Raw genomic sequence first — 20,343 nt, forward strand, 5'->3', positions numbered from 1 at the left:
CACAATGCATTGATAATGTAGACGTGTGGCTCGCCAACCAAGCTACCGTACATCGAAAGAACATTATTTTCTGATCAATATCCACACAAAGTATTTCCAGAGTCATCAAGGCTCTTAGAAACATAACCGTGTTTAACGCGCGTTTACCGATAAAACCGCGCCGGGCGTCCGGTAGCCGGCGCGGCGCGGCGGCCGGGCCGCTCGCGCTGCCTGGGGCTCAGTAACCTTGAACTCGGCAGCGCTACCCGGAGAATGTCTCACTGTGTGTCCTCCCACTTGGTGCGTATCGCTTGTGATCAACCCCTGTTGGCGGCACTTACAATGATGCTTACGCATCGTCGCTGGTGTGAGTTCGATGTCAGGCATTTTGCAAACTGCCTGAGAAAATAATTTCAGGCAGTTTGCAAAATGCCTGGTGGGCCAGGCAGTTTGCAAACTGCCTAGGCATTTTGCAAAATGCCTGGCCGGTCAGGCATTTTGCAAATTGCCTGGGCATTTTGCAAAATGCCTAGCCAGTCAGGCATTTTGCAAATTGCCTAGGCATTTTGCAAAATGCCCGAGTTTTCACTTTGCCTGTAACATATACACAAACGCTCCTCGTATCACACAAATCACTATTCGTGTATTCACGGTGGGTAGCGGCCATTTTCGATCAACGTGACACACTGCTCCGCACAGTGCACACGTTGTGCACTGTGCACGCGGGACAGGCAGCTGTCTGGGGGACACCGGACCGACGTACCCTGTGAACCCGGCGCGCGGGCGGCGGGCGGCGGACCCCAAAAGCGGGCATGTCGCGGTCACCGGCCGCGGAGTGTATCACGTGCATCAGCGCGGCGGCCAAATCACCGCTATTGCCCCAACCGGTCTTCTATTCTGGGTCCCTGGCAAACATTGACGCGTGCTTGTCATGATTGTTCATATATATAGTGAGCACGCCTTGCCTCGGTCTCGACTAATGGTCACGTTATGGTCTGGTAAGACTGTTCATCGGTTACCTTTGGGAGCAGCCCTGAGTTGCTCCTAAGAACAAGTTGAAGGGCTAGAGGGGGTTAAAACAACCCATGAAAAATTTAGGGAAAATCAGGTTTGGCTATAGGATCCAGTGAGGACGGTAAACGGGAGCGCCAGTTTTGATCTTGTGGTTTCCAACTTGTAGTGGTACCTACACAAAAATTCAGAATGGTAACTTTTTTTAAATAAAAATACAGGTGGACAATGCTGCCGCACACTTTTAGATAAAATCGGGCAACTTTGGCCCAGTTTGAGATCTGCAGTCCCTCCCCCTAGTTTATTGTTCGCGATGGCTCCAAGCACGCCAGCGATGTGGAGCTGAAACTTGGCATAGCTGACCTTTGATCCAAGCTGCATATTGTGATATCAAATGCATTTTCTGGTCCGGTCAGGTCACTGACCTATGACGTCATAGATAACTCTCTGCACGGTCCTCAGATATGTCGCAACTTCGCAACGCCCTCAGTGCCAGGGGAACTTTCACAGGGAGATGAAACTTACAGGATGTAGTATCCTCCTGAGGTTTCACAACTTGTTTATCTCGGATTTTTTCTGAAGGTCACATGAGGTCAGGTGGTCACGTGACATCACCATTTTAACCCGGCAGGCGGTGGGCCTCCCGGCCACCTTCAGCGCGGTGGGGGGGGGGGGGCATTTTTGCCCCCCCCCCCGTATCTCCAAAACATATACCTACCTACTGTTAAATTTGTCGAGGGGAATCCAATTTCATTGACCTCGGGGTCACCGATGACGTCACAGATCAGGTCAAAGATAAAATGTTTTGCCGGTCACGGGTCTTCTATAGAATACGCTATAACATCAAGTAAAACGCATTTTATCGATAATCAGCGATAGGGCGTCATTTGCGTAGTACATATATTGCTATTAGAGGTTACTGATAATACCAGGTCAGGTCACAGGTCAGGTCACCAAGGGTCAGCACGTGAATCCAATTTTACTAGGGCTGTGTGATGCATGTTTTATGACCAATTTTTTCATTTCAAACTCAATGGTGTTGGTTATACGAACATCAGGAACGGTTTAGGTCACTACCTGGTGGAGGTCAGGTCAATGTCAGGTCAAAAAAGGTCAACTTTCAAAGTTGATATTCTTGCATAAAATGGGTATCGATTCGATGCAGCTCGTCACGGTGAGTCTAATAGTGGTCTTTGTTTTTTGGGGGTCGAAAACGGCAGAACATGACGTCACTCTGACGTCATTTGCGGCCAACCCATCATAGCCTTTGGAACTTTTTTTCTGTCACAATGTGTAAAATTGATGCCCGGGAGGGTACTGAAAGTTTGGTGACGATCGGCGCAGCAGTTCTAGAGATATGTCGAAAAGTCTGGAGGAGGGGGAGGGCAAAATAGCCCCCCCACGGGCGCGGGTTAACACTGTACATAAACAGATAAATGAATTAGGTACTGAGGCTCGACCAAAAAAGTGGGCCAAAATTGCACGAGACTATACGGTACCTACTGGGAAGAGTGAATGTGATGGGTAGCCAATGGGATGTATGATATAGGTAGTTAGATGACGCTCTTGTTTAAATGTTGAGTACGTCTGTCTGTGGGAAGTCACTGTGGATCGCTACACCCGAATAAGAGTCTGCCTCAGTCCCACCCGGATCTTCTGTTCTACCGTCACGGCGTCACATATCATCGTCAGCCGCCACACTGCACCGCTGGCGCGGCCCGCCGTGGTCGCGTAGGTCAGTTCTGCGCTGCCGGCGCGGCGCGCGCGGGGACGCTCGGACGGCCGGACACATCCTGGTGGAGCGGGCCGATCGGACTCGGCGTGCTGCACCGTGTGCAGAGAGCCAGTGCGGCCGCCGCGGGCACCCGGGCAGGACGTCGTGCGGCGAGAGGGGCGACACTGCAGGAACGCGCAGAGGACAGACTGGCCGACCGCGGGAGCAGCCAGTGGCCGCGGGACAACACGCCTCAACAGAGCCGGCACACGTCATCAGAGATCGCCATGATTTGGCTTCTGGGAAGCGGTGAGTTGCAATGGTTATCGGGGCACCGGCATCTAAAGGAATGGGGCATTGTTTGGTGTCGCATGATTTGAAACGTGGCTGCACTTCTACAATCTACATCCTAAGAGCAGAACGGCCATTAGCTCTCAAACTTGGTGCATCATTGGGGACACGCATAGAGGGGTGGCCAGCACTGAAGTCATTTGGGATCCCCTCTGCATGTGCACAAGTGAAGGTTCGCCTTTACATCTCATGATTAACACGGCATCGGGTCAATTATGTTACACTTGCCGTGCAGGGCTCAGTAAAGGCTCACTATTGCTCCTATTTGTCAGTCTATTGTTCCCGCAAAAGAGTCTTATTAGCTACAGAAACTGTGCGAATGCTCAGGACAATCTTGGTTAATGCTCACATGCCCCAAGCATTCACCCTTTCCATGTCCAGCTATCACTATCGTTTTCACCTCACCCCTTATGGCCAGTCGTTCAGTTCTCAGTAGGCATTGCATCAGATGCCGACAATCTTGACCGGACGTCCATGAGGACTTCGATAGTGCAACAGAACGTGCATGACGTTTCCGGATGAGGAGTCGGTGAATGGAACATTAGCCCATTTCCCCATTGAGGTACCTAAAAGTGTTGACCTTAGGTTTAATTTGAGGTCACGTAAGAAGAAGAGCTTTTAAGAGCTACATGGGTTGTTATCCCTTCGATGTTGAAGCTATATCACGAAGTATGCATTAATTCGATCACGAACTTAACCCTCGCCGGACCTATTGGTTCTCTACATACCTACGTCCCGGCCGAGGGTGAAGGGGCGGATGCGACCCCTCCTCGCCCCATTTTAAGCTCGAGCCCCGCGGAAAAAAGAGCGTATGCGCCGTTACGAGACGCATCGACTGGTACCCGGTTTCAGGTCAACTGGCTACCTCTGAGGTCAGGTCAAGTACCTACCCCAAGGTATGGGTTATAGGTTTTTTGTCAATAACATCGACAAAAATAGTCGCAGAGCACGATGTTGGCACCACCGTGTTCTCCATACTTAGGAGCGTCGAATATGATAAGCTTTTTGTTTAGGTAAGGTCAAGTTAAGGTCAGTTCACATCGAGGTCAAGGTCAGGTCGAGCCACTCAGGTCACGCAGTTGGTCGAAGGAGTGTAGTAAATCCGTTCCTTTTATCCTAATTATTTAACACAAGTTCAACACATATGCATTAATTTGGTTCCGTTCATATAGGTCCACACTCTCTTTAGGGCCTTGACACTCTCCGTCACCCTCAAAACCTATACAATAACTTTTTAAAATAGCGTCATATGCGAAGTCCCTAAACGGCACCTCACCGTTACAGCTGCAATAGCACACAATTCGTGTGCAATAAAAATACACACTTTTCGCAACAGGAGGTCATACTCATATTGCACATCGATTCGGCAGGTCTTGCCGAGTCCATTGGTGCCTTTCCCGTCTCGCTAGCTCGATTTGATCGGGAGTTACATAGTGACGAAGAAGTCCTATGACGGCGAGGGTTACCTAAAGGCTTGGGATAATTTCATCGTTTTTGATCTGTGACAATCCTCGCCCCGCTGGGGGGGGGGGCAATTTGGCCCCCCTGTGGTTTTTCCTGAATAGCAAGAAAACGGCGGCGCTCAGCGACGCCAAATTTTCAGTACCTTTCCGGGCATTAATTTCACACCTTCACACCAAATTTCAAGTCTTAGGTCACCTTAGGTCAGGAGTTATGGAGGTCAAACTGAGGTCATGTTCGAGCAAAAATGAGCAAAAAACATGAAATCGTGAAACGCTCACAAAAGTTACAGTTACCAAGCAATTTCAAAGTTCTTTATATGGTCATGTAGACAAAAGATAGCGCTACAAAACTGCTATCTCGGATTTTCAAAATTTTTGGATTTCGACCCCAAAAATTAAAAAGAGATTTTTTTAGCAAACTAAAAAAACGAATTTCGAAAAAAACCCGGAATATATGTGATAGTCCCTGCGCTCTTCTATATACATACCAAATTTTAGATCGATACCTCCTTTTTTGGCCAAGCTATAGCGAAAAAAAAAACTTCAAAATTGATAACGTCATATTTTTAAAGTCAATTTTTAGCAATTCTAGACCACGTAGCGCAAAACAAAAGCCACCATTGAACTCCCAGTGACGAGTTGCATTGAATCAATACCCATTTTATGCAAAAATATCAACTTTGAACTTTGACCTAATTTGACCTGACCTTGACCTGACCTTCACCGAAACATAATCTAAACTGACCCTAAAGACTGCCTGACCCACATAATCGTATTTGGCATATAAAATGGACCATAAAACATGCATCACATGATATTTTCATAATGTGACCCTCAGTGACCTGACCTCTGTGACCTGACCTGGTACCAGTGACCTCAAATAGCAAAATATGTGTTTGACGAACATTTCCCCATCGATGATTTTCAATGAAATGTACCTATTTTGCTCGATTTTACAACGCATTTCTTGAAATGCCTGTAAACGGTGAAAATTCGACATTTGACCTAACCTGTGGCGTCATCGGTTTGACCTAGGTCAACGAATTTGGGACACAAGGTAGTTCCCTGATAGGGCTATCCAACACCGTTTACCGCTTGTCGCTATGTTGCGTGGTTCTCGAGATCTTAAGGGGGGGCCAAATTGCCCCCCCCCCCCCTTAAAAATAATTGGTCGGCAGACCCCAGCGGGGCGCGGGTTAAGACGTGTCACAAATATGTACGTACGATTGGACCACCATTCCGTTCTGGCACGCGGATAACAAACGAGCAATCTCGACATAGCATCGATCCTAGCGCAGCCAGCTAGCACATGGCCACGTTTTCAGTGATCCCAATCACCATATTTTCACAGCACATGAATATTCAAAAATCCAGCACAATCACCGGCTCCTAAAAGTAAACTGCGAAGAAGTCAGCACTTTTCCCCGCAACTCGCAGTCCAGACGTAAATATGCGTGCGGTTTATTGTGTTGGCGGTTCCCATATAGGTAAGGATGTACCACAGACTTCTCTATATATGGACTGTGCGCTGATCCGAGGAAATCAGCATTGGAGGCCCAAAAATAAGTGCACTTTTATCCATCTTTTTACAATGAAAAGGGTGTCAGAATATTTACAAATTTGGATATAGGATAGCCCATACTTTTATCTACCTGTCGGATTACATTTTTTTTTTGTTGAATTCAAAATAAATAAGAAATAAATGTATATAAATGAGAACATGTTTTCTCGTTCAGTTAGCCATTTGTTCACGCTGGAGGTATATACTTCACAAATGCAGCCGTACTTTGCGCGCATTTTCTTGCTTTTGAATGTTGGTTGCATTGTTGGTTGTCGTTGCTAATTTGTCGGAACTATAGTCTGTTCCATATCAAGCTTGCAGTTGGAGTTTCTTCGGTAGATCGCTCCTCCGCTCAAGAATTTGCGTCTTAAAATGTAAGAGCTGTATATGCAGAAATCACGCACTGCTTTCAGCAGGGCACTTCGACTGCAAACTTGGAAAGAATATTATAAGGAAAGAATATTATCCATATTATCGATCACTACCTCATCACGACCGGATCAGAAAACGTGTGGTGCGAAGATATCATTCCGGGTATCAAGCCAGAGTCAGGGCAAGAAAAATGTGAAACGAAACATAATTTCTAGCAAAAAGGCAACTTTTTAGCCTCGCGTATAACTAAAAGGAAAAAATGTTCACAGACGAAACCATCAATCGAGATAAGAGATAACGCTGAGGACAATCAGATTTGCAAGTTTACTTTTGCAAACACTGACTCCTGTGAGACTCACACAGCAAGAAGAAAAACAGGACGCTATCGACGGCGCCAGTCTCAGCATACTTCCTATAATGCCTAGTGCCTTATTTTATTCTGGAGAAAAAAAGACTCACTGAAAGGAGCTACAAAGACAACTTGACCAGCAGTTAATGTGAAAAGAACAACTCGCCATCGCAGTTCGAAGCTACGCCGCGCTAAATAATGCCATACCCATGGCAGTGATACGCCACTACATCCAAAAGAAGTAAGCTTATTCAATCAAACAATGAAGTTTATCCAGTGTGTCGTATGGGGTTCATTATGGTCTGGATCAAATCATCTCGGAAGAATGCTCGACGAAATGATGGAATTCGTACCCTTCGCATCAATGTTAAACGATGAAGGTTGCCGCTCTTAAATGTTACCGCAAAACTTGCATCGGGATCGGGAAGCTCAAGAATACGCCAGTCTGCGAAGAACGGACGGAAAAATAGCGGTGGAGCAGAAACAAGATGCATAGGACTGATTGGAGTATAAGTAGCTGGGACAAACATCTGTGCCGGTGGTGGCCTGTTATTACAGGAACTTCTACTTTGGATATCTCAGGAAACTGGCAGGTCACCATTTCTAGGCCAGCTGTGGACATTTTTGATGGAGAAGCCAAGAAATGTGCCAAGGGCGAAGAGCATACGAGTACTGTAACTAACGAGCTACAGAATATGACGGAGGCGCCGGGGGCACTAATCGTTTGACCGAACGGGGAAGAGCACTCGATCCGCGCCCCGGTAGGTTACCTGTGCTCCAGCTGCCGAGCTGAGATGGTCGCCCTCCGAGCTGCTCTCTCCTAACTGCTTGAGAACCCGTCGAACGCCGAAGACCCATCGTAGCCTGCACCGACTCGCAGTCCGCCCTCGCCGCCATCCGAGGTGGCTGGGCCGCCCAGCACTCCTCGCTCGGAGTGGACATCTGGAGAGCCCCCTGGGGACTGACAGCTGGAGGCCTGTTGGTCTGCCTACAGTGGGTGCCCTCACAATGCAGGTTGGAGGGCAACGAGAGGGCCGACACCATCGCCAAGAAGGCAAACATACTCGACTAAAAACAAATCCTTATAGACGTCCAGAAGGCCCACTGGGCCGCCGCCAGAGTGGCGAGAGCTCGCACCGTCGGGGCCTGGCCAGCCGGCTAGTTCCACCAGCTGACGGGGATCGACTCCCGCCTACCGTTGCCGGCGGCGACCGGCCAGCGGCGGTGGACATCCACCAGCTCCGCGCCGGCCACTGGACAAGCTCCTCCCAATGGCGCCACAGAGTCGGGTTGGCGCCCTCCTGGCTGTCGAGGTGCAACCAGTGCGACGACCGACAATGCAGAGCCGCACTCTACCCGTCTGCTGAGAGGAGGCGGACAGCCCAAGCATGTCCTCCTGCGGTGCCCGGCTCTGATGGGCACCCGACATCGCCTGATGGCGACCATCAACCCCAACATGGAGGAGGTGCGGACTGCGGAGCGGCAGCATCGTGGTGGCCCTGGGGGCCGCCCACAGGTCCCTTCAGAGCTGCTCGGCTACGTCTCCATGGGACGAAGGGACACAATAAAAGCAACAATAGCTATAGCATGACAACGTGATGGGAACGACCGTCACAAGAGCTATCGCCTTATCATTCAGCAGCGAGTGGAAAACGAGCAGACGGAGGGATACGTTGCAATTGGTGATGCGCATGTGCGAATGTGTGAAAGTGCGACTATGTGTAGATGCGTGGTGCGAAAAAGTGGGTAGCAGAGAAGAACAGTGAAGACACCGTTGCAGCCGACACACATTTTCCCGTAAAGTCCCCCATCGGCATTACCGCCAACCTTTACCACCAGCGCGGTCGGTGCACTGTCGCGCGAGTTTGTAGCCAGCCATGTCAGAGATGTGAACAATCCAGCACACAGGGGAAGAAGAAAGGGGTGATAGCCACCCTTTCTCGCTGGATCCCGCGGTGAAAATGGACTAACGCCATTTTCAAGCCCACTGGGGCAATGTGAGATGAACTTGACATGAGGACATCAATGGGTGTCGATGAACGTGAAATGATGTTCCAATACAGATTCATATCGACCAGGAGCCTTTCTTATTCTGAGCTACGAGCAATAGATAGTACAAAAACAAAATATATTACATAAAATTCAGCCTGTCGACAGGAAACAATAAAAGGGTATTGTGTTACAACATATGGGTTCATATTACGGCTTCAGAAATTTGGGCCTCCAATGCTGATTTCCCAAATCAGCGCACAGTCTATATATAGAGAAGTCTGTGGATGTACATATTACATGTGTATTGTGTAATTAATAACCCATAACGTCTATATTTACTCAATAAAAATTAACTGATCCAGATCACACGTGCCCTTTAGGCCTATATAGAGACTACGTCCATCTGCAAGCATCAATCGCTAAATCACAAGGACCGAAGGTCCTGCCCGCGGCATAGCGAACGTCCTGTCACTCTGCTTCGGCTCGTGCAGCGGCAAGATTGGCTCAGCTTTACGGCCAGCAATATCAATTCACGCACGAAGTCTACGATGTGCGACGGCGATTTACGTGCTCATTTATGGGACGCGCAGAGTAATAACTTCCAACTCTGAGCCAGTCCTGCCCATATAGCCGATGATATTTCACCGAGTTGAAGTAAATTGTTATGGTAGCAGCGGCGGCACGTGCTTGCGAGTCCTGCCATAATGAGCGCGAGGACACGTGCGCCAGTTTAACACTCGCCCGTACAGGCGTTTTCACTGATTCTTGCATAACGACAGGATGGTTCGACCAAGTATAGTTTTGGGGTCGATCGGCCCCCCAGCCGCTCATCCTCTGATCGAATATGTAAAGGACTAGCGGAAAAACGAGCGTTTTGCCCATTACGAGAGGAAGACAAATGCTGACGGTACCTACTCAGTTGTAAGACCTTAGGTCAATGGTCAATCTTCCAGGTCAGGTCACTTCGCTACTCTTCGGTGAGCGACTGCCCTCGTCAGTGACCTCTCGCGGCCGAGGTTAGAGGTCATTGGGCTGAGCGGTGGCCGCGCCCTCGACATCTGATCACGGCGTGTGGCGGGCGAGTGAAAATGACACCTACACGCTCCCTGTGGGCCAAGAGCGTCCAGTCAGCGGTTCCACCGGGACGATCGCGACCCTGTGCTCCGATACCACCATGGACTCAGCACGCACCATCCGGCCCGCGGGAATTCGTACGGCTCGTCTGGCACTTTTCAGCGGCGATATCGGTGGCGCATAACATGCACAGTGATTGTGTGGCGCTAGACTCCTGCAGTCAGTGGTGGACTGACAGGAGGAGACTGCACTGCGCTGATACTGGTTTTAAATGTCTTCCAGTATCCAAAGAAATCACCAAATCACCAGCCTCAAAGTTTCCACCATTCAGATAATCACAATTAATCGACTGAGCCGGGCCTTTAATGCGAATCTTTATGCCCTTCAGATCTAAACCTTAGGCCGATCGGATCTATTCATGTGTCACACTGAAAACAATTTAACCTAAGGCTGGCGAGTAAACCGGTGTTTTACGGGTACCCCTATCCGCAACCATTTTTAACCACCCTCCCAGGAGTAGTGCTAGGTCCCATTGCGGTGTAGTCGTACTTGCTCTGAGCGGATATAACCGCTGTCAGCGAACAAGTCCGCTGAGAGCAGGGACGACTACACTGCAATGGGACCTTACTGTACTCCTGGGAGGGTGGTTAAAAATGGTTGCGGATAGGGGTACCTGCAAAACACCGGTTTACTCGCGGGCCTTGGGTTAAATTGTTTTCAGTGCATGTTTGCCACTTCGGCATTCTTTGACAGTACGAGCGACCCGTTCCCCAGCAGCCGCGCGTGCTCCCGGTGCCATGACCCCGTGCGGTGTACCCTGCCACAGTAGCGCTTCTGGTGACTGCGGCGGCGACGCTCTGCGTTCTGGTCGACTTCCTGCGCCGGCCGCGGTCCAACTCGCTCAGCCTGCGCAACCAGCTCGCCATCTATGGGATCCAGCGCTGCGTGGGCGTGTTTGGCGCCTACCAGGGCCGCAAAATGGAGCGTGACTCGAGACGCTTCATGGAGGTGAGCATATACGCGAGATGTAACATCAGTCTACGTGTTGAACATAACCGAGAGTCATTGCTTGGGGCCGATTGAGTCTTTGAATGGAGCCTCATCCCGTGACCCGAGGAAATAACCGCGGGGTGGCTCGCACGGCGATCACCACAGGTTAATGCGAAATTCGTCCGGAACGTCTATACAAGCGCAGTAAAATATGTGCAAACCCTATTCGGTGTAATAAAGTGGTTTTATGGCACACGATGACTTGTTCCAGTAGTACTGGCGAACATGAGCTAGGCATAACTTACGGACCATGTGACCCCTCTTCTTTACTGAACGTGTCTGATGCATTCGGTTCGCTAAGCTCATACGGCAAGCATTATATCGTTTCAGTCCCAAACCTATCTCTCTCTTGAGATATCTCCGCTCTTGAGATCACATACTGCCTTTTCATAGCGTCTTATGCCGCTGTTCTCCGAGCTCGCCTAAACTCCTGAGTCTGACCATTGTCCTGATATGTGCCCCGGTCAGGTGCAGCACGCGCTCATTTCAACCATCCTCCGAACTGGCGAGCGGACCCGGTACGGGCGTGACCACGGCCTGGCGCGGATGCGCTCCCTCTCCGAGTTCCGCGCCCGTCACCCTGTCACCGAGTACGGTCACTACGCCGCCTACGTGCAGGCCGTTGAGGCAGGAGAGGAGACGGCAATGTTCGGCGACGACGAGGTTTACCTGTTTGCCACCTCATCCGGCACGACTGGCTCCAGCAAGCACCTTCCGATGGGCCGGCAGCAGTTGCGGCGCATCATGCGCAACATCGCGCCGCTGATGGCCACCACGCAGGCGCAGTACAGCGGCGGCGCCATCGCGCCTGTCCTGGTGGTCACCTCGCGCGTGAAGCCGTCGCTGAGCACCTCCGGTAAGCGGATCTGCTCGCTGTCGCCGGTGCTGCAGGAGTCTCCGCTGGCGAGCCTGCAGTCGGTGACGCCGCCCTGTGTGACCGAGGTGGAGACGGAGTGGGCCGCCTGCTACCTGGGACTGCTGTTCGCGCTGGCCGAGCCCGAGCTGCACGCCCTCTTCACCAGCTTCATCTTCGTCTTCCTGCGGCTGATGGACGTGCTGGAGGAGCAGTGGCCCCGCTTGCTCTCCGAGCTGGCTGCAGGTAGGATCGAGGACCATCTCTCGCTACCGGAGCCGCTGCTGCGGCGCATCAACGAGCACCTCACCCCGGCACCGGACCGAGCCAGGGAGCTAGAGCCTATGTTCACGCAGGGCTTCGACCGCATCATCCCGCGACTGTGGCCTCGACTGCGCTTCCTGCAGGCAGCTCGCTCGGGGCTCGCCAGCGACATGTACCTGACGCTGGCCAGACGGTACATCGGGGACCTCCCCGTGCTCGACATGGCCTACTGCAGCTCGGAGGCGTGGCTGGGCATCAGCGCCGACCCGAGTGCCGCAGAGGTGCCCTTCACTCTCACTGCCGACTCGTGCCTTTACGAGTTTCTGCCCGTGTCGCACGAGGGGGAACACGCGCAGGCGACGTCCAATCCCATACCGGACGGCTCAGACGCCGGCGAAGGACCGAATGACAGCCGACTCCGGCGGAGGGGAGACGCCTCCTCCGTGACACGCACGCACAACGTCCAGGAACATAACAAGGAGACGGATGACCCGCGAAGGACGACCACTGACCGGGGCGAGTCTCATGACACTGCGGACGGAGGGGAGGACCTCCGACACCGCCTGCTGCTCGCCAACGAGCTGCGCGTGGGAGAAGACTACGAGCTGGTCGTGACTACCCGCTCTGGCCTGTACCGGTACCGACAGGGAGACGTGGTGCGCATCTGCCGGTTCCACAACCGGGCGCCCGTCGTGCAGCTCCTCTACAGGTGAGTTGGTGCTACCGCGCCCACCTGGCCGGGCAGGGTCATGGTTTGATCAGGGCGGTATACCGATGGAACCGTATACGGCCCTGGGTGGAACTCTTGATAATTTCTCACGCTGTTAGGAATCCCCTACCAACATGACTGTTTCTTAAAAACAGTCGCCAGTCGCCATTGTGAGGCCAGTAACCGTTTGACCGGAAATGAGATTCTGTAATGTCAACCTGCTTACTTCGCTGGATAGTGGATACCCGTTTCATGAGTTACTTGACACGGCTCACGTGTTGCGGAACCGTTCTCTCGGAAGTTCTGGCACCTGCACAACAGATTGCTTTCGGATACGGCCAGGTATGAATAAGATTTTCATGTCACCCGCAGTCACTTTGCAATGATGGCATTGCAAAGACTATGCTTATGTAGGCGTCAAACGTGTTTCGAAACGAAATCGGACGGGAGTATCCCGTATTTATGCACAGCATGTGACATACAGCTGTCAGCTGGTAATGTATGCTCTGTAAGCCGTGATTGGTTCAACACTGCATAAATCCGAACAGCGCCCGTGACCTAACGGCCGGCCTGGGTATATACGTGCGAGTGTCCGTCGCACCAGGCCGCTCCGACTGCGCCCATTGGTTGGAGATTGGTACGGGCTGGTTCGAAGGAACTGAGGCATTGAAACATATTTTTCATCAATAATGGCAACCAATTCAGGCGTCTCGAAGCGCTCTAATTCTTTCGGCCTCTTCATTCCCGACTAAATGTCCAAAATCGCTGTCCGTATCAGACTGCTCTTCCCGTCATCACACTTGCCACATGTCCGTCAAAACAGCACATCTCTAGCCCAAATTGTGCTAGCAGGAAAATGTTGTAAGTAGAGCACTTCACGGATAGGCTTTTTAGGATCCGACCCGGCCCATATCCGGCAAGTCATATCCAGATCCGCCCATTATCCGCCTTTCTTTGAATATCAGAATCCGGCCCACCCATGGCCCGTATTGCAGCCAAACTTCCAAAAAATATCCGTAATAATCCGTTTCACCAATAACTGGTTTCACCCAAAACTGGACTAACAAATTCAATCTAAGGGACCAGACAGCCATACAAGTCTTATGACAAGTGAGTGTCATAAAATGATGCCTATTACTTTAATCAAACCTCTGCTGCCGCTTAACACATTAGGTTAATTTTTAACTTCAATGTTGAATGTTAAAATTTTGATCCGTTTTGATCCGGGTTCAACCTTCAATTCCCAAATCCGGCCCGCCCATATCCGTTCTTTTTTAACAAATTTAGAATCCAATCCTATCCGGTCCGCGGATTTATCCGTGGATAACGGATTTATCCGGCCCATGAAGTGCTCTAGTTGTAAGTAATGTTATATAAGTAAATAATTTATTGTCAACTGCTAAAAGTGCGGCGGTGGCTCATTATGAACCGCGCGCGCACGATGTAGGAAAATGTGTGCCGACTGAAAGTTTGTGTCGGCTGGTTTTGTTGTTTTGTTGGTCTTGAGAGTCTCCAGCGCTAAATATGGCTTGGAATTTGGTTTAGTTCTTGGTTTGAAAGTTTGTGTTTTGCTCTGAATACCAAACATTTTTTATTCATTGTGTTTCAATCCACCACAAGCTATTTCGGCCTTATTCGTAATTTATCATTTAATTCAAATATCAAGCGAATAGCACAGTGAGCAAGAATGGCTTCACCTAGCTTCGACATCAGGTTAATACCGGAATTTGACGGGTCAGGTGATGTCGTAGACTGGCTGACCAAAGTCGAGATGGTCTGTAATCTACAGACCCCGCCGGCTGAGGAACTGATTGTCATCCCTCTGAGACTGAAAGGTGGTGCGTCTGCAGTATACCAGCAGCTCTCTGTAGAAGAAAGGAAGGACGTGACAAAGGTGAAAACTGTGCTGAAGCGTGCGTTCGCAGCGGACAAATTTATGGCATACGAGAAGTTCGTTGACAGAAAGTTGAGAGATGGAGAGTCGGTAGATGTGTATCTAGCAGAACTCAAGCAGCTGTCAACACTGTTCGGAGGTCTCAGTGAAGAAGGGCTAGCGTGTGCTCTTATGGCGGGCTTACCGGATGCGGTAAGGCAGATCATGCGCGCCGGCGCTCGCATGGAATCGCTGTCATTGACAGAGATAGTGGCACGCGCGAGAGCAATTCTCTGTGAAGAGCAGACAGTACCAAGCGCATCTGCTTTCCTCGGACAGACTCCCCGTTCGCAGGGCGTCTCTGCGATGCGAGGTCTCAACCCCTCGAGTAGGGTGGTGTCCAACCGCTCTCAGAATAACAGGTCAACCGTGTCTTCAAGGAACACGGGCCGCGGAAGACAGAGTATCCAGTGCTACCGATGCTCCGGATGGGGTCATATCGCCGCTGAGTGCCCGAGCCAGCCTCGCTCGGGAAACGAGCTGCGAGGAGAGGACTCAGCGCCGGCCTCTGCTCGGAATTGAAGTGGATGGGCGCGCTGCCAGTGCGATCACTGGAAGTTTGCGGAAAACAGTGCAATGTTCTTATTGACACAGGATGCACCCGCAGTATCATTCATCTGTCTGTCTGCCAATCATGGGAACGGCAACTTGTGAACGTTGCCACTGCAAGCGGCCACAATCTGTTGTGCATCGGAGTCGCGGACGTCAGTGTGCTCATTCCGGGGCTGAAGGCTGTGACAATAAGCGCACTGGTAGCGGAAGACAGGCCTCTGGGATTCCACATGGTGCTTGGAATGGACGGTGTGCAGGCGCTTGGTGGTGTCTCCGTCCGGTCTCCAACCGAGGTACTCTTCTGTAGCGAGAAGAACACCTGCGCTGGACTCCGAGAACAGAGTGTGTCGACATCGGGTGCGGCTGCAAGGTCACGCCAAGGCGCCTCGGCCCAGTCTCCGACTGAAGAACTCTGTCGCAGCGAGAAAAGGCCGCGCACTGAACTCAGTGAAGAGGCTCCTGACTCGACGACTGGCGTAGATGTGAAGCCACAGCTGTCCGTGGAGAAAGCTGATTTCCGGGCTTGGTTTGATGAGCGCCAAAGATGTTGGATCGTGTCCTGGAAGTGGTCTGATGGCAAAGCACCTGGAGTGCTACAAAACTGTGTGGCTCAGTATCGCATCTCAGCTGAAGCCAAGGCGGCATACGAACAGGAAGTGGCCCTTTGGATAAAAAATGGATGGCTTCTACCGTACGATGAAAGTGAGCTGGGTCCGCCAAAGGGATTGATCCCCATGATGGCTGTCGTGCAACTGAACAAACAGAAAGTCAGACCGGTGATGGACTTTCGAGAAATGAACACCCACGTGAACACTTTCACGGCAGATGCGGACGTGTGCAATGAAAAGTTGAGAGAGTGGCGCAAGCTGGGGAGAGACGTGGCGCTTTTGGACCTCAACAAGGCCTATCTGCAAATTCACGTGGAAAAGGAGATGTGGCCGTACCAAACGGTTATCGTCGGTGACGTGCGATACTGCCTGACGAGGATGGGCTTTGGCCTCAGCGTATCGCCCTGCGTCATGAAATCCGTGCTGGATCTGGTCGTCAGCCAGGATTCGGACGTGCAGCGGGCAGTGTCGACGTACATTGACGACGTGCTGGTTGACGAGGCCGTGCTGCCGGCTGAGAAGGTGGCCGAGCACCTGAAGCGCTTCGGTCTGGAGTGCAAACCGGCAGTAAAACTCAAGGACGGAGGCAGAGCTCTGGGGCTGAGAGTATCAGCGGGAACAGACGGACTCAGATGGAGACGTGATAATGAAGTCACGGGGATCGAGCTGCCACTGACAAAGCGAAAGATATTTTCATTCTGCGGACGTCTCACAGGGAATCTGCCCGTATGTGGCTGGCTCCGACCAGCTACCTCGTACCTGAAACGACGCGCGAGCGCGCTATCCGAGAGGTGGGACGATCCCATCGAAGACAGTGAGGTGAAGAACATGGTTCAGGACCTGTTGGAGAAGGTGGCAGCAGATGACCCAGCGAAGGGCAGATGGGACGTGTCTGGAAGAGATGTCACAGTCTGGACTGATGCAAGCTCGTTGGCCCTCGGGGTAGCACTGGAAGCAGACGGCGAACTGATAGAGGACGGCTGATGGCTGAGGAAAGACGATGGGACGCACATAAACGTCGCAGAACTGGACGCAGCTATCAAAGGAGTAAATCTGGCGATATCATGGGGAGCCAAGAAGGTTGTCCTAATGACAGACTCCCGCACCGTATATCACTGGATATCAAACTCATTGAGCGGAAAGATGAGGCTAAAGACGAAAGCCGCGTCTGAAATGCTCATCCGAAGACGTCTCTCAACTCTGCAGATGCTGGGTGAGGAGTACAGACTGGACATGTCTGTGCGAAGTGTGACCTCTGCTGCCAATCGTTCCGACAATCTCACAAGGGTGCCACGCAAATGGCTGAGTCCAGAAGGGAAGACCAAAGCGCCAGGTACTCCGCGAGGCGCCACTGAAACCAGAGATCCAGAAGCAGGGAATGACAAGCACAGAACCCTGTGTGCCGCGATTGGAACGACAGCGAGGAGTGATTCCTGTCAGATCGCTGAAGCTGCTGTACAGCGGGAAGAGGACGGTATCTCTGCGAACGAGCCCGGTGTGACTGGTGTCGCAGCCGTGGCAACAGCCGTGCAGTGTGAACAGGACCGCGTCGCTCAGATTCATGCTGATGCCGGCCATCCCGGAATCAGAAGAACGCACTTCTTCGCTAAACGTGTCATGCCCACGGTCACAAAGACCTGTGTCAGGAACGTCGTGACGAGCTGTCAAGTCTGCCAGTCGATCGATCCTGCCCCTGTCAAGTGGAAGAAAGGCGAACTCAGTGTCAAGCAGGTCTGGACAAGACTTGGGATCGACGTCACAGAGTACCGCGGCAGATTATGCCTCACCATCATCGACTGCGGCCCAAGTCGATTCACCATTTGGCGTCCACTGAGACTGAAAACAAGTTCAGTTCTGGTGGCCGAGCTACGCTCCATCCTGTTGGAGAGAGGAGCGCCGGATGAAATCCTACTGGATAACGACCCAGTGTTTCGAAGCAGGCGTTTTGGTGCATTTGCTGCAGAGTGGGGCGTGCGACTGACGTTCCGCTGTGCCTACGTCCCGTCCGGAAACGGTGTCATCGAACGCGTCCACCGCACCGTCAAGACCATAGCAGCAAGGAAGGGATGTGATATCTCAGAAGCTGTGTACATTTACAACATGACCCCGAAAGACAACAAGACGGACAACTCGACGCCAGCGAACCAGCTGTATCGCTACAACTGGAGGACGAGTCTGCCACACTCCGACCCTTCAGCGCAGCAGGAACCGGCTGGCGGGTACCGCCCGCCAAAAGAAGCGTACGAGCCCGGAGATGCTGTCTGGGTGAGGCCACCCGGCGCGCGCTGTCACACACAGTATGAGCAGGGCGTGGTGACACGCACGCTCTCGGAACAGGCCGTGGAGGTGAACGGAGTGCCCCGCCACGTCCGAGAGCTGCGACATCGGCTCCAACAGGACCATGAAGCTGAGGATGACAGTGACTCAAGCGAGAAAGGACCCATGCTGGTGTCCCTCCCCGTCAGACAACCAGAAGTGACGCCACAGTCCGAGACCGCCCCGGTCACAGGTCGAGACCGCCCCGAGACCGTTTTGCGGCGATCAGAGAGGCTCCGAAGTCGTGCCGCTCGTGAATCACAGGTGTGATATATGATTTGATGTGTCTTGAAAGACAGGGTGAGGTGTGCTAGCAGGAAAATGTTGTAAGTAATGTTATATAAGTAAATAATTTATTGTCAACTGCTAAAAGTGCGGCGGTGGCTCATTATGAACCGCGCGCGCACGATGTAGGAAAATGTGTGCCGACTGAAAGTTTGTGTCGGCTGGTTTTGTTGGTCTTGAGAGTCTCCAGCGCTTAATATGGCTTGGAATTTGGTTTAGTTCTTGGTTTGAAAGTTTGTGTTTTGCTCTGAATACCAAACATTTTTTATTCATTGTGTTTCAATCCACCACACAAATTCAGCCCATAAGACACATCAGTTGTCCCTGCCAGTTGCCACCCCGCCGGGTGCTGCCCCCGTTATCCCTAGCCATCACCTCACTGCTTCCCTCCCCCCCTCTCCGACAGACCTCAGCCCACTGATGCCTCATGTAATACCTCCACTCCCTTTTCAGCCTCTACTTCCATCTCTGCTACGCCCCGTTGTAGCCCCTTTTACTCCAACCCTTACCGCTCCCCTGTCATCTCCCTTTCTCCCTCAAAACCCCACCGTTTCCCCACAGGACGGGCACCAACCTGAACATCCACGGGGTGAACATATCCGGCCTGGCACTCTACAGCGCTCTGCGGGCGGCGGCGGAGCGCTGGCCGGGTCGAACGCTGCTCGAGTTTGGGACGGCTGAGAGCGCACTGGACGGGAGCCGGGCCGGGCTGCCGCCACATCACCTCATGTTCGTGGAGCTCTGCGGACCGCGGCTCACCGAGGCAGAGGCGGCACTGGTGAGGGAACAGGAGTGGAGGGAGAGAGGGAGTGGAGGGGAGAGAAGTGATTGAAGATGAGCACAGGTGGGATGAACTGCTTTGGGTTGGTTTACAAATGTTACGATACACAGTGTATGCGGGTGTATGTATAACGGTGCCATTATAGTCAGCCCCGTGTCGCCCCTCCCCCCTGTAGCAACTACCCCCCAGGCCGCACCACAACCCTGTGTCACCCTACCCCTCCCCTGCCGCAGCTGGACACCTGCCTCCAGTCTCTATCGGAAGGCTACGCGCTGAAGCGGAAGGAGGGGGCCATCGGCGCCATCCAGCTGCTTCAGATGGAGCCGGGCGTGTTCCTCAAGCTGAGAGACAACATGGCGGCACGCGGGCAGGCGCACTGGAGTCAGCTGAAACGACTGCACATCCTCCGCCGTGCAGAGGACGTGGAGTTCCTCATGAAACACGTGCTGCCACCTATCGAGTGAATGTGGAGGTTGAGTCTGGACTCTGGTGAAACGAACTCTTGAACGACGCGATTGTTCGGTACTGCTTTGTGCTTGCGAATACGGTATTACGATTCCTATGCTTGCTATGCTCTTATTTTAAAATGAATGACAACCATGGTCATGAAAATAGCGTGTTTAAGGACAGCGTTCGGGTATTAGACATAAGGCAACATAAAGTGACGAAACTGGCTAATAGACTAGTATGCATGGGTTGAATGCGTTCAAGAGATTCGTGGAAGCTTACTAGCATCTAGAATGTCTTAATGGGCGTAGCTATGTACATTTTATGTGTGTATGACCGAGCTTCTTTTGTCGCATTTTCATCCCTAGTTCGAACCCTCAATCGCACCCAGACCTCTGTCATCTGTGTAACGGTCAATACCTCAATGCATCAGAAATACGTCATTCTAGCTTAGTTTTACGTGGTTTCTACAAATTAAAGGCAGTAGCGGTATGCAGGGCGTTCGAACGTATCTTTTGCCAGTTTGGGTATGCCACGTTTCCTTCGCTCGACTAACTGGCGAATATTTGAAAATAACATGGGAAGCCCGGCCGTCCGGAGCGTCCTATTGACCTCATATGTGACGTCATTAGGCTTGATATCGAGAATACACAAGAAGTGTACAAAATGAGTGTAAATC

At 51.8% G+C, this 20,343-nt stretch overlaps 1 protein-coding gene across 1 annotated transcript; it reads left to right on the forward strand.

Moving 5' to 3' along the window:
• The first annotated feature begins 237 nt into the window (after window positions 1–237).
• On the forward strand, window positions 238–20,328 carry LOC122392814 (indole-3-acetic acid-amido synthetase GH3.2-like). The gene is made up of 6 exons (XM_043388111.1): window positions 238–279; window positions 2,683–3,013; window positions 10,693–10,874; window positions 11,385–12,742; window positions 18,998–19,214; window positions 19,451–20,328. The coding sequence occupies exons 1-6, from the start codon at window positions 253–255 to the stop codon at window positions 19,679–19,681; spliced, it is 2,346 nt and encodes a 781-aa protein (XP_043244046.1). The 5' UTR covers window positions 238–252; the 3' UTR covers window positions 19,682–20,328.
• The last annotated feature ends 15 nt before the right edge of the window (window positions 20,329–20,343 follow it).

Source organism: Amphibalanus amphitrite, unplaced genomic scaffold (genome assembly GCF_019059575.1).
Source record: "Amphibalanus amphitrite isolate SeventyFive unplaced genomic scaffold, NRLGWU_Aamphi_draft 000024F_arrow, whole genome shotgun sequence".
Classification (NCBI taxonomy): domain Eukaryota; kingdom Metazoa; phylum Arthropoda; class Thecostraca; order Balanomorpha; family Balanidae; genus Amphibalanus; species Amphibalanus amphitrite.

What these genes read in the sequence shown, in the direction of transcription:
- LOC122392814 (XM_043388111.1), top strand. Translation starts at nt 253, where the DNA reads ATGTCTCACTGTGTGTCCTCCCACTTG. An exon ending in GATTTGGCTTCTGGGAAGCG is followed by an intron (nt 3,014 to 10,692) that starts GTGAGTTGCAAT and finishes ACCCTGCCACAG; the next exon opens with TAGCGCTTCTGGTGACTGCG. An exon ending in CCGAGGCAGAGGCGGCACTG is followed by an intron (nt 19,215 to 19,450) that starts GTGAGGGAACAG and finishes CCCCTGCCGCAG; the next exon opens with CTGGACACCTGCCTCCAGTC.